Here is a 15,428-nt window from a genome sequence, read left to right on the forward strand (position 1 = left end):
AAGATTTTGATAAAAATACATATTTGGAATCTACAAGAAAAAAAGAGGTAGATTTTGATAAAAAATTATTATCATTTCAAGATTTTAAGGGGCACTCTCACTACATATTTGGAATCTACAAGTAAAAAAAGAGAAAGATTTTGATAAAATTTTTTTTTATCATTTCAAGATTTTAAGGGGCACTCTCACTACATATTTGGAATCTACAAGAAAATAGAGGTAGATTTTGATAAAAAAACTATTATCGTTTCAAGATTTTAAGGGGCACTCTTACTACGTATTTGGAATCTACAAGAAAAAAGAGATAGATTTTGACAAAAAAATATTATCATTTCAAGATTTTAAGGGGCACTCTCACTACATATTTGGAATCTACAAGAAAAAAAGAGGTAGATTTTGATAAAAAAAATGATAATCATTTCAAGATTTTAAGGGACACTCTCACAACATATTTGGAATCTACAAGAAAAAAGAGATAGATTTTGATAAAAAAAATATTATTATTTCAAGATTTTAAGGGGCACTCTCACTACATATTTGGAATCTACAAGAAAAAAAGAGGTAGATTTTGATAAAAAAAATTATTTATGCAGCTCAGCTCTGGAAATAAGGCCTAAATGCTTTCAAATTAACTCTTAAATGTTTATAAGTTTTAATGATAGTGGTATCTTGACAATGACTTGAGATAGATTTTTTTTATCCATTTAAATGAGTAATGTTTTAAAAGGATGATGTCTAAAACTTTGATGTTGGAATCCAAGTCATCCCTTTAATGGGAAGTGGGGAGCAAAGGCTAAGAACCAGGTACCGTTTTCTCCCTGCCAAAAATTGTCCTAACTTGTTTTATACTCGAGACATTTTTAAAATGTAGAATGTACCTTATTTGAATTCCGATACTAATCTTCTTAAAGGTCCAAAAGATAAGAAATTTTGATGAGACCACATTCCCAAAACAACTTTTATAAAAACAGAAAACCGTCTTCACTTTTTAAATACAAAAGATTTTAGGGAGGTTTGCAACTAGAAACTTTCAAAATATCTACTAGAGCCAACTAAAGAGGGAGCGTGCAATGAAAGGGGGGGGGGGGAGGTCAGGAAGCGAAGATAGTCCAGAGGTCAGGAAGAGAGAGACAAAGAGAGAGACAGACGAGAGAGAGAGAGAGAGAGAGAGAGAGAGAGAGAGAGAGAGAGAGAGAGAGAGAGAGAGAGAGAGAGAGAGAGAGAGAGAGAGAGAGAGAGAGAGAGAGAGAGAGAGAGAGAGAGAGAGAGAGAGAGAGAGAGAGAGAGAGAGAGAGACTTGTATATTGTTCTCTGTTTTTGTTTCCATGGCCTTAAGTTTTTAATACTATAATATCTAAATGCTTGACTAACATAATAAAGCTTACTCAACACAGCATGAGGCATGAGCCAAAAAAGTGAAAAATCAATATATATGAAAGCAAGGATTACACGAAAGCAGCTTTTGTTTAAACGTTAATCTTCGAAAAAAGACACACACAAAACATGTGGGGAAGAAAACCCAAACCCAAGGGAAAACAAGGTGACATACACGTTTATAAATGGCAAATGGTAATCTCCCTTTTATAAATGGCAGTCAGACAAACATTTGGGGGGGGGGGGGGGTTCAAACCCTCCTAACTTCCCCTCTGGTACGGCTTTGAGCTCTTCTGACCAATCTGGGGAGAGATAGCTTCGTTACACGTGTTAACTCACATGTTGCATATCCTGGTTCAAAGTTACTTCTTCTACGGTTGACTTGGTTTCTGGGAGCCACGGAGGGTTAGCCACAATCGGCCACTCTGTTCCAATTCTAGGAGAAGGAAGAGTGAATTCAATGGAATGTACTGGGACTTTGAATGCAACTTGAGCACCATCTTCAAATCTGGGATATGCTTCAAATCTGTGTCGCCAAAGAACGTAAAAGCTAGAAAATAAACAATGCGATTTATATAGATAGTAGGCTATATAGAAAAAAATACCATTTTTTTCAAGTAAAACTTAACTAGAAGAACATCTCATTAATATTTCCAACAGACAAAATTTGTCCCTATCACCTCCTAGTCATCTCAATATATAGATCTTATGGAGCGGTGAAGGTATGATCAAATGAATAAATGTGTTGGGTCAGAGGAATCCAAACCTTTAACAACCCCATTCTCTTCGTCAAAACACATTGTAAACCAAGAGTATTATTTGTCCTTTAAAAAGACATCAGAAAAACTGTTTGAAATGATTAAATAATACCCATTGCATTCCTAGCCAGGTCAGAAGGGGGCCTGAACATTGTTTTTATTTAGAGTTTTTATTTCCTTAAGATTTAAAAGGTCAAAGTGCCAATGATATCCATGTCATTAAGGATATGACCATACAGGTTTTTTGCAATTTCAACACAAAATGGCACCATTTCAGAACAATGTATCTTTTGTCTTTGAAAAGGCATTACATCTAAGAATTATGAGCAAAATCAAACCTCTTCTCAACTTTCATGATCACTAGATCGATATCTTTACCCATTGACTTTAATCAATTATCATCATTATGTTAAACCTCTACAAATAGTAATTGGTTTTCCACTAGATTAGATACAATTAAATAGTGCAAATATTCTTTTTTTTTTTATTTTAGTGCAATATTCAGAGATTAAACATTAAGACCAACGTTAGAGTAAAAATAGTGCTTTTATTTTAAATACAAAAATACAAAATTTTGATCAAGATTTTTCTTCGGCAGACCGGTTTTTCAAAAGCTAAAAAAAACTATGGAGTATATATTTATATATATATATATATATATATATATATATATATATATATATATATATATATATATATATATATATATATATATATATATATATATATATATATATATATATATATATATATATATATATATATATATATATATATATATATATATATATATATATATATATATATATATTTATATAAGAAAATTACTTTAAAATAATAATGCTATGAATTTTTTTTGTGTGTGTTTTGTGTTTCCAGGGTAGTCATCTTTGATAAATTATAATTTTGATGAGTAGAGTGTATTTATTTTATAAAACGATAAAATGCAGTAAGTGAGTAATATATTTAGTTTACAAATAGTAGTATAGTATTTTTGCAGCTAATGCCAATAGACTATAGTTAAATAGTATTCATATGAAGTGGCGAAGTTATTATGTCGTCAATTAAGGCTTGATCTTCATGCTGAAAAAAAAATTCTGTATTTAGGCTTTTTAAGATTAGCAATTTCTATTATTACTTCCAACTTTTATGGCTACCAGTCCTAGAAGAGGGCAGGGAGCTAAAAGATGAAAAAAAACGATATTCTTGTAATTTGCATCAAGGAAGGGCTTATTTATTCGTTCTAAATTAAGTTTGGGAGGGATTAGCAGCTACGATTTTAAGGAGGTTTAAATCTATAGCTATAAAGCATTTAGGATTAGAAGTACGTGTCATTTGGAATTTAAGTCTATATTTAACTTTTGGTTTAGTCCATAAACTGACGTTTCCACGGACAGTCACTAATTCCAGTACAGATATCTGACCATGCGCTGGAAAAATAGTTAAAAATCAAAAACATCATTATTAATATAGGGAAAATAACATTTTGCTGCATTTAGAAGGCCACTTACCTATGAATGGCATTTATCCTTGTATTTGGATCTGTATTCGTCAACTGCCGGGTCATAATCTCCAAAGCAACCTCTGGAACTTTGATAGCTGCCAAAACGAAAACTGCAGCAGCTGTTGAAGCAATTTCTTGAGAGTCTTCTAACAAGAGTTCCCATGCCACGGGAGCGACGTCAGCGAAATGATCATCTGACAGAAGTACAGCACCCTTGGCTATCGTAGCAAGAGGTGCATGAAATAACTGTTTGATCTAAAGCACGATTATTCGGATAAGTTCTTATTCATACCACTCGATTTTCTTTCTTTTTTTTGGAGGGGGGCGGGGGGGGGGGAGGGTAAGGTCTATGAAGGTTGGGAATACAAATTCATAGAGTTCCATCTAATTTTGTACAATGACAGGCCAATATCGTAGATTTTGAAGTGATTTTCTTTTGTGAAGTAGTTGTGATGAATGGGCAGCTCACAGATAGAAATAAGCGACGACTGTCACCTTTTAATGACCTTTTTCAGTTGTTTGTCTTGTCAGTTAGTTTCAGTTTTTTTTTTTAAGTAAATTATCTGGGTCAGAGCAATAGCTAGTGAATATTTTCTCTTCTCTTACGAATTTGTCGACTGGTTCCGACCAGTTACCTGGTAATATTATCAAATATATCCTTCCGGTGATTATAAAGTGACTCTGCCATTTCGATAATTATTCATTTTTAACTAGCAGTATTCCTTAGGAATCTCAAGCTGGTTAAAGCGATAGTTCTCTTTAAAGGAGAAGACCATAAAAATCAGCAAAATTATAGACGGATTTCTCGATCTTCCCAAAATATTTGATAAACCAGTGCTTAAGCGTCTTCTATGTTATCTTAACGCAAACGTATATTCAGCAGCATCAGTTTAAATTCCGCGCAAAGCAATAAACAAAGCAGTAATGCATTAAGCTTTTTCAGTTTATAAGTCATTCCTTGGATTCCATTTCGTTCGTGCAACCGTATTACTCGATATAAAAAAAAGTATTGACAGTCTGACCCACATGCTTCGTATAGGTAGGCTTTCTACTTACGACGTTCGTGGGGAACAGCTGGTCTGGATTACTTCCTACCGTACTTACCGATTGGTTGTTGCTGATTCTTTGGATAACAAAATTCAACTTAGTCATGGAGTGCCTCAAGGTTCAACCCTTTGTCCTACGTTATTCATTGTCTACGTAAATGACATTTATTAGCTTATCAAGGTGACAACGCTAAACACCTATTGTGGGTAGTTAGAAAGACCTTGTTCAAGCCCTGCTAAAGATATCAACTAATATCAATGAAGATAAGATTGTATTTGGGGATTACATAACGTTAACTTTTGCTGCAGAACATGTACCCTCACTCACACTGAAGCTACTTGCTGCGAATGATGATAGAAAAAATCCAATGCCGGTATGAATACCTTTTGCGTGAAGAAGACAACCGTCTTATTTTTTCCTGCACAGGCATAAGTTGTCTATCAATATCTGAGCTTCCTAGGTCAAGAGGTTATATATGCCCCCCACCCAAGAGATATACAGCATTCCAAATACTTATTTTGGATGAAAATTTACCGTTCAAACCGTATGTTGGTATCATCAGACTTAAATCTTACGAGGTTTATTTTCCAATGATTTATCCTTATTTTTTATATTGCTTACCAGCATGGATGTTCAACTTTCCATTTTTACTCTCAACTTTACACAATAGCCAACAAAAATCAGTGCTTGAGTCCACCACAGACACCTCTATTTATCTCTTGAAGGTGAATCATTTATAAAAACAATTTATGACTTCGTTTGAATTGAATTACTTCCATGGAAATGTTTGACCGGGTTTCTCGGGAATGATCCAACTGGTGAGTAATGGTAACGGAATTCAAAATCTAGATACTGCACTGTTACCCTCCACCCAGAAACAGGTTCAGAGTTTTATCTGATTATTTTTTGAGTCGTGTCTGGATCTTCATTCCAATCGGTTTTCAGAATTTCATTTTTCCTAGTTCCTTTAAAGACGCATTTAATAATAATAAATTTAATTTAAAATTAAATTTAATAGTTTAATAATAAATTAAATTAAATAATAAATTTAGCTGGTTGTATTTTCTATTAGTTTCTTTTCTTGTATTTCTTATTTTTCTCTAGTTGACCCTACTTCTTGACAGTGAAGGATTTTTTGTGAATTCGGTGAGTCGGTGTCTTATGTATTTTTATTTTAATTATTTAACTATGGACAGTAGAATCAAATTTAATTACACATATATTATTAAAATATACTAAAGATTCTTACTTAAAGTTGAGACTTAATTAGAAGAAATTAGAAATTAAGACTTAATTTTGGATGAAGAGGGATGTATTTAGAAGAAATTCAATGTGTAAATCTTGTCTTAAAATCATATGATGCTGGCAATTTTTATTGCCTAGAGAATTCTAAGAGTAACCAAGGCTGATATATTTAAAATTATAAGTAAATCACACATGTTTTCAACCTCTTTATCCCCCCCCCCCCCCAACATATGTTATAAATGAAGTCATTTTATCTCACATATGACCTAGTTATGCCAAACATTAATTCTTTGCAAATTACTTTTTTTTTATCAGAAGAATCAAATTTCCTCATAAGTATTTATTAAAACTTGCTTCTTTCTTTTTTATTTATATTTGGTTGAAATGTATTAATTAATAGACACAGCGTTTATTTTTTTCTGACCATCTGCGACATCGTATCTATGGTATTGCGACCTCAGGGAATCAGGACTTTAATGGGAGAAACGGTACATTACAATTTAAAGTCTGGTTTACTTACATTGGCTTTGAGGTATCCAAGCATTGGGGGAATGTCTTTCTTTGGCTCTTCTGTGTACCTTTTATTGTCAGCAAAACAATAGCATTGAAACATAAGACCAGCATCATTTTCAATTGTTTCTTTTGAACCAAATTTACCAAAAAGTGAATTTTCTGACTTTGACTCCAACCTACCAAGAAAACTATATTAATAATAAAATTTCTAATAATAATTATTATAATAAAATTATATTTTATTTTAGAATTTTTTATTTTAAATCTTCATGAACCAAAGAGTAACTTTGAAACTATTAGACCGTAATAACTGTGTTTAATTCGCATAAATTCTGCAATCAAGACTCTATGCCAGAATGCAGGTAAATTATAACATTTTTATAACTCTCTCAGTTCATATAAATACAATAAAAAATGTCAAATTATAATAACAAAAAAAAACAAAAAAAAAACATAAATAAAGACCATAAAATAGTCATGTTTTACTGTCATGTTCAGACTTGGGCTCAAATCTTTCACGGAAAGTCTGTCCCTTACTTTGAATGACGATAAAAAAAAGAAACAAAAAGATAAAAGAGGTACTTTAAAAATGCTTATACTACAGGCCTAAAAGCTGCATTTAAATCCCCAAAATCTGCAACCGAAACAGGACTTCAGAGTGTAGATGAATTATAACATTTTTATAGCTTTCTCGAGAAGTCTAAACTAGCAAATAAACATTGCAATATGAAAAAAAAAATGAAGATTAGACATAAAAAATGTGAAATAGTGCGTTGTTTTCTAACATCGTTTTCAATTGTCTCTTTTGAGACAAACTTGCCAAACAAAGAATTGTCAGACTTGGAATCTAACCTATCAAGTAAACCTTATCTCTTATTTGGAATGTTGATAGAAAGAAAGACCAACAAACAAACAAACAGAAGATGTTTTTTTGAAACTGCTCAGAATGTAATTGCTGTGTCTTCTTTGCACAAAATCTGCAATCACGCTTTATGTCAGAATTATGTTGAATTTGAATATTTTTATAGATTTTAAATTATAGCCTACTTGAAATAACATCAAAACATTCAATTATAATAACGATACAAAAATTCATAAATAAAGACTATAAATATTGAATTGTTTTTTAGCACCGTGTTCACTTTTTTCTTTTGAGGAAGTTTTGCCAAACAATCTTAGACTCTAGCCTCTCAAAAAAAGCATATCTCTTATTTTGAATGCTTATACTGAATAAAAAAACAACAACAATTTTTTCAAGTAAGCAGCATTAAAACTTAAAATGGAACAGATATTATTCTATATATGAAAGGGGCTGCCCTCCTCGATACCCTACTCTTTACGCTTAAGCTTTTTGGCACTTAAAAAAAAAGTTTTGATTCTAATTCAACGACCCATGTGTTTCAGGAGTCATTCTTAAAAAAATTGGAACAAATGATCAAACTTTAGCATAAAGAATGGGGTATTGAGGAAGGGGCAGCCTCTTTCATATACGGAATAGTTTTAAGTTTCGAAGTTGCTCCTTACTTTCATTTGCAAAACTTGTTTTTTTATTTAATTTCTTATCTTTCTTCAATTAGTGCCGAAAATCCACTTCCCCCTCCATGGAAAATTTACCCCTCCCCTTAAAAAAATTACTCCACGGAAGGCTCCTCCCAAAAAAATCCTCAGCCCCCTGGGAAATTACCCCCGGACATTTCCATCCTCGCTGCAAATTCCGCACAGCAAATTTCATGGGGACAATTCCTCCTGAAAAATTCTTCTTAGTATACTTTCAGTTAGAAAAAATGACCGATTATTTATTTCATTTCTGACCTGTTTTTCTAAGCCTGCCAAAAATCCCCCTATGTAGAGCCCCCCACCCAATGAAGTCTTCCACGGAAAATTTTCCCAAGGACAATTTCTGCCACGAAATAACCACCTACCCCCTCCATAGAAGAATCCTGAAGAGAAGTCCATCCATGCTAAAAAAACGAGCAGAACATCGCCACACGTAAAATTAAGTCACCAAGGAGAAATTAAGATAAACAAAACGAATTTTAGATATGAATTCTAGGAAATTACCCCAGTATAAAATCTCCCCTGGTAAGCTCATCCCAAGAATCCCTCTCCCCAGTACTCCATATAAAATCCCCTCCCCCCCGAAAGATATATGTATACTACCCAATTAAAAATAGGCAACTATATATAAACAATGGGCAAATTTCATAGCTTACAGCCCTCTCCCCAGGGGCTGCGGGGGATCATGTCATTTCCAAAAGTATATTTATTGAACCTTTCAGTTTTTGGCAAAAAAGGGCGTGAGTGGGGTGCTAGTTGCCCTCCAATCTTTTTGGTCACTTAAAAATGGCCCTAGAACTTTTAACTTACCTTCAAATGAGACCTCTCTTGATCTTCTAGGACTACTGATTCGATACGATCACCGCTGGGAAGACAAAAAAAAAAGACAACAAAAAACCAACAAATAAACACGCATCCGTGATCTTTCTTCTGGCAAAAAATACAAAATTCCATATTTTTCCAGATGGGATCTTGATACGTCTGCAGTAGGGTTATCTGATACGCCAAATGCGGTAGTCTAATTTTCAATAAGATTAATTGACTTTGACGGGACGTTTCCCTTCCTTTTTCGAAAATTAGGAAAATATTCTCATGTTCGTACCTTTTGAAGAGTAAGAATAACTTGATGAAACTTATAAATTTGAAATCAGCATAACAGTCTGATTCTTTTGATGTATCTTTTGTTATCAAAATTCTGTTTTTATAGTTTCGGTTACTGTTATTGAGCCGGGTCGCTCGTTCCTTTTCAAAAAGTTTGTTACCATGAATTGTTTAAAAATGAAGAAAAAAGTAACAAACAAGTAAATTTTCAAATGGGGATAAATCCATTTATTTGGACAGTGAAAAAAAAAAAAAAAAAAAAAAATGTACAAAGGTCCAGATATTTCGATCACATTAACAGTAACCGTCATAAGTAGTATTACTAATGATGACGGCCGCTGTATATGTGATCGAAATATATGGACTTTTGTACCTGTTTTTTTCACTGTCTAAATAAATAGATTAATCCCATTTGAAAATTTATTTGTTCGTCATAGAATGGCAGTGTGGTCTAAGAAAAGAATACTTAGTTTAAGGTGTTACGTCAAAAATAAGAAAAAGTACTCTGAAACTACTCAGACTGCAGTAGAAGCATTTAAATTGCTTAAATGCTGCAATAAAATGCTGCGTGTCAGAATTCAGATAAATTCAAGTTTTTATACTAAAGTCAGACAATAAAAACAAATTAAATTAATAATAAAGTCCTACAACGTCTACAACAAGGAATATAAAATAGTAAATTCTCCAGCATATGGTTTTCCTTGAAAGCTAAGGAAGTATTTTAGAGCAAAGGTAAAGAGTCTTGAAAGGAGACACATCAAATAGAGGAGCTGGGAGTGATTGGATGGTAAAAAACTCCTTTTCTTTTGACCTAAAACCCTATCGTGACAAAACGAGATTGAATACCCAAATGTAAGATTGAAATACACAAAAAATATCACTCATGAGGACAACATTTCTGAACAACGTGAATACTAAATTAAAAATGGATGGAAATTAAATAAAAAAAACATATTTTTTCGAAAGAAAGGAATAGGTAACATTAAAACTAAACAAGACCAGGAATTATCTTAAAGATATATCGGAGCTGTCATCTACGCAACCCCTTTATCTATAAGCTAAAGCTCGATATTTTCGCTCAATGCTTCAAGAATGAAAGCTCTAACACAAGAACAGTGTGAAAGAAAGTTAACATTCTGACACTACCTCAAAATGTGCACTTATTGGTCCTAAATGGTTTAAACAGTCACATTTTCAGTCCAAACAGTTTGAAAAGAAAACGGAAAATTAACACTTGTAATAACTAAGTAGCTGTGTTTTTCCGCTATAAAATGCTTTTAAGCATTAGTCGAACTCTATTGTAAAGAGTAACTTTAGCGGAATAGTTTCAGTTCATTTCGAGCTTTGAGTTCATATTTTTTTAGTTGTGTCTCGTAAACCTAGCTTTCCTTAAATTTCAAAAGTAATTTATTTCAACATTTGAAGATTAATAATGTTTGATAGGACCATAAAAAAAAAATATAGAAACATATCTCTATTTGTCCCATTAAATGTTGTACCTGTGATGTCTCATCATGCTGTTTCTCCTTTGTTGTGGTGAAACCGTATGACCTCGTTTCACTTGATTACAGTCACCATAGCACATTTTTCTTTCTGAAGGCTGTTCTTCACCATAAGCCTAGAGAAAAAACAAAAAGATGAAAATTTAAGTCAGCGCCAGGCTAAAAATGCGTGTCAGGTATAGAGTAAAACAAATCCATTTTTAGCAATATTGAGGCTTTAAAAAAGTGGCTTGACCGAGTGTATACAATCTAAGGGCCAGACATTACTTCGGCCTGGTGTAAAAAAATGTCATAGGAATCCGAATAAAAGTTATAATTTATACTTTCCGCTTAGGATACTATAAAATTCAAGCAATTTGCTCAGGATAGAACTATCAGTCCCTTTTTCATTCCAAATGCAGCATTTACTCTCGTTCTCTGTCACTCTCTGCTCTCTGTCTAGTTTCTGTCCTGGTTCTAACTTATTATTTAGATTTCAGTTTGTTTTACCTGCAGAGACATTAAAGCCCTACATGGAGTTATATAGATGCCATAAATTTTGCAATTGATGTACAATTTATTCCGGGAGTGAAAATACAGAAACATTTAAGTAAAATCACTTTTAAGTTTTTTTCTTCTATAAACACTTCACAAAGACTGGGGAACGAATATTCAAAAAATGATTGTTCTTAACCCGATCCATGGCCAGTTTTTTCAATGTGGGTGTCCTAATTATCCACCTTTAATTTATTTTCATCCATCAATGACTTGTTTAACAAGCTGAGTCCAGTACAAGGCAAAATGATTAAATCCTTTAAATAAATAGCAGAAGAGATTCTTGCAATATCCATACCCCGTGGCTCAGTTGCAGCTCTGGCCTATTTGTAGATACTTTTATTCTTTAGGTCAGAGACTCATTTTTACACCTATTCTTTACCAATTATTCTAGACTCGGGGTATCCAACAGCTAGAATTTTAACAACCCAATTAGGGCATGAATAAAAATAGTCCTATATATTTCTTCTAATACACGAATATTACATAGTACTAAATAAGATTAAAAAGGATTTCCTCAAAAAAAAAAAAAAAAAAAAAAAAAAAAAAAAAAAAAAAAAAAAACAGTGTACACAAATATACAGCACTAAACCCCACAAATGTTCCATGGCAAGTAAAGGAGGGTGATACACAATAATTTGCATAAGAATATAAGACACATATATATATATAAGGTTAAAGATATATGCAAAAGTTTACATCTACGTGTAAGACTAAAATTTCAATAATATGCTATTAGATACGCATATTATCTAAACCATGTGTCTTTCCTCTAGATCTTGGTTTCAGTAGTAGATCCAGGTTTTCTGTTTTTTTCTTAAAGGGGAGAGGGAGGGCACCTAGAACTTCAAATTATGATTTTAGAATTTCAAACGCACATTTTTGCAATTGTTGTGACCCAATTTTGCTCAGCGCATTCATACAAAACGACACAAAACTACAACCCCCCCCCAGTGGACAAGGATCAACCTACTTCCAACTAGATTTATGTGCAATGACTAATGATTTATACCTTTCTTGTTCACGAGACCATCACACCGATCAATTTTGGAGCTGGCCATTCATTACTATGGCCATTTCGATAACATTTATTATTCAAAGGCGGACATATTGATAGTGTCAATTTTAATGCATTTGATGAAAATAAAACAGATTGTTTATTCTTTTCTTATGCAGAGTACATGACAATAGTAAGTGTATTTAGTTTCGTACACTTGTCTTTTCATTTAGAATTAAAAAGAAGTGAAAACTGAAAATATCGGGTAAAACTTTGAAGAAATTTTCAATCGTTTTTCACTATCTTTTTTCGAAGTTTTATTATAACTTATTTGCGTAGCTGAAATTCAGATTTAGCCACCTACAGATATGCATTTTAAAACTGACTTTTAAAAAAATGCATTGCAGTTCTAAAGATTTTAAGACTGCAGTTTATAAAGATTTGCAGTTCTATGGTTTTTGGTATTAGTAAGCGCTAAATTCAAATTAATTAAGCGTGGGTGAAAAATCATCAAAAACTAAGATAGGAACATATGTCACCAAACGGCTTGATAAGTTGTAGCTCCTTTGGAGGTTAATTTGTTTTGTGAGTCAATGCATTTTTAATCTATTAATTTTCAAAGACAAAAAGTGTTGTCATTTTAACTAATTAGTATTGCTTATTCAGTTTCATAATTTTCATTTAGTTTAATTAGTTTCATAATTTCCAAGTAGCATAAATATAATATCAACATCTGTTGTGTCATAATTAGAACACGTGAATTAGAGGGTTTCATTATTAAAGTGGAACAAATCTTTTTTATTTCTTTTTGAAGAAGCAAAATACTGATACAGCTGAAGCGCAATATTTTCATTTTTTCATGAACTTAGTTCTAGTTCAGCCAGTCAAACAATTTCATTAGTTGATGAAGGTCTATGAAGATATCAACATTCTTTTTTGGAAATAACAAATCACACTTACTAGAATGTTGTTCCGTTATTTTCATCATTCATCATTTTTTTTTCAAATTTCAACAGACAGTTACAACTTATGTATCACGAAAAATTAGTTTTACAGTCATCTTCTGGTTACATTGTGTTCAAAGTAAGCAGCTTAATTATATTCCGTTAACTTTGAAAGCTTTCCATTTGAATCTTACGTTTTCTTGACTTACTCAGCTAGAATATGGAACATTCCAAAACAATCTTCCTTAAGATGACTAAAAAATTATTTTAACTTATAGTCTGCTTGTTTCCCGAATTTGAACATTTTGTGCTCAATCCTTTCTAAAGCTTGAGATAGACTATATTAATTCATCATTTCTTGTGCAAATGTAAACTTTGATCTGAAATTCTATTTTTAAACTTAGTTTATAAAGCCTGATGTGTCAAAAGGCAGTTTTTGAACAAGAAAACGAGTTAAAATTCAATGACTTGAGCCATGTCCCTTAGATTACTGCAATAGCAATCAGTATGTTATTGAATTTGGTGTCCTGGATACTTAGTCAATTTATGTTTCTGTCCTTTGTGCTGGACGCAGAAAATCTTTAAATAGCAAACAATATCTAAGACTAAAGCGTTAAACAGCAAAACTGTTGCAAGAACAAATTTTGGGAATCTTGAACTTATAAAAATGAATTTCAGCAGATATATTTTGCTCAACCTGACCACAGCATAGTTTAATCTTAGAAAAGAAATATTCGTTACTACCCAGTAGTGAATACGTAGTCACTAGTAGTGATTACGTACTACTATAATTATTGTAGTAGCCTCCACTGAATACATTTTTGTTTCAGTGGAAATTTCTAATTTATGTAAGGACTTATTAAGCGTACTACGTTATCACGCACAAAAGTAGGGCATCAATTACAACAGGTTGCAATAACGACTTTGAGAAAGACATTGAGGCAGCAAAATTAGGAAGTTCCGACCTATTAAAGTCTTCTTAGGACGCAATATATATAGATATAAACTTAGTCACAACTGTTTAACTTAGTCTCCTTGGTAGTAAATGCTATAAAATTACTCCTGAATAGCAAGGTACGAAATACCTTTCAGTCTCTTGGATACTAAGATTTATGTTGAACGTCCTATCTTGTGACTTTGAAAATACATTATTAAGGTGAAAAGCTACAAATTTAGCATACGGTAAAAACGTCATGACGCAACAATTTTGTTTTTTCTTGGGAAGAACTGTTTACCTGTCGTGCCGTGTTTAATAGCCTGGCACAAGCGCGTATTTGCCTTCTGTAACAACGAGGATGACAAAAGTTCTGGTGTTGGCATGTGAAGTTAAATGCACTTGCTATATGAATCATTACCTGTGAAATAAAAAAGAGGTAAAAAGGATAAAATAGATTCAGTTTTAAGTTGGTAAAATATCAACTGATTTTCTGGTCTAGTTACTTCAGAATCAAAGATGTTCAAACAGAGAGCAATATTCGCTTGTCATGCGAACGACTATGTAGTTGACGACTTTAACACATATTTAAAAGTAATATCTAAGACCACATAACAAAAACAGAGAAAAACTACACGATGAAAGGTATTCACACGGTGAACACAAGAAAATAATACAAATATTTTGGCTGAAACGTCCCCTCGGCCGTTCTCAGCGAAAAAAAAAAATGAAAACGTCAAAAGTGGAACAAAACACGCAAAATAATACAAAAGAAAAAAAATATCTTAAGAGCCAACCTATCACAATAACAAAAAAAACGATATCATTTTCTTTAAGCTTTGTCTTCCACAAAGACAAAAATCAAATATTACAACATCAATTTTGCAATAAATCAAGAATTTAACAAAGAGAGAAAAAAACGACAAAACGAGACTGCGGCCAGTAGAGAAAAACTAAAACAAAGCGGATATTTCACCTCTATCAAACTAGGTGTCTTCAGCACAAGAGAAACACAAGAAAAAAAATAATTAAAACTAAAAACAAATAAAACCACCACCAATAAAATATAATTGGCGCAACTAATCTACATAGGGAAAAGAAGCTATTAGAGTTACTTCGATGAGAACACCAAAGCAACTGAGGTAAAATTATAAGAAATTGAGATGAAGTTAATTATTCTGTTGCGAAACAAACCTCTTGTTGGCTATTACTGAAGCAAATCGTTTTGGTCTGGTAGGTAATATAGTCCCCTGGTGATTATTTAAATCCTTAATTCCCTTATTGACTATTGGTTCACTTTTCAAAAGATTATCATAAATTCAGTCAATATTTAAATTTCCATTGTCACTATTTATCGAAAGATTAGCAAACATGTGTTTTTTTAATTTTATGCCTTTCAGTGAAAGAAAGAAGTATTT

The 15,428-nt window shown here is 32.4% G+C and overlaps 1 protein-coding gene across 2 annotated transcripts in view; it reads right to left on the reverse strand.

Moving 5' to 3' along the window:
• Window positions 1-15,428, reverse strand: part of unc80 (unc80, NALCN channel complex subunit) — a 380,168-nt gene that overhangs the window by 107,249 nt on the left and 257,491 nt on the right. For both annotated transcript variants that reach the window (XM_089101793.1, XM_089101792.1), the window contains 5 exons: window positions 14,312-14,431; window positions 10,599-10,717; window positions 6,449-6,617; window positions 3,644-3,891; window positions 1,714-1,924 (listed from right to left, as the gene is read on the reverse strand). In XM_089101793.1, the coding sequence (XP_088957919.1) occupies window positions 1,714-1,924; window positions 3,644-3,891; window positions 6,449-6,617; window positions 10,599-10,717; window positions 14,312-14,431 (867 nt within the window). The remainder of the gene's footprint in view (window positions 1-1,713; window positions 1,925-3,643; window positions 3,892-6,448; window positions 6,618-10,598; window positions 10,718-14,311; window positions 14,432-15,428) is intronic.

This window comes from Artemia sp. Qi Xiang Cuo, chromosome 15 (genome assembly GCF_049724085.1).
Source record: "Artemia sp. Qi Xiang Cuo chromosome 15, ASM4972408v1, whole genome shotgun sequence".
Taxonomy (NCBI): Eukaryota; Metazoa; Arthropoda; class Branchiopoda; order Anostraca; family Artemiidae; genus Artemia; species Artemia sp. Qi Xiang Cuo.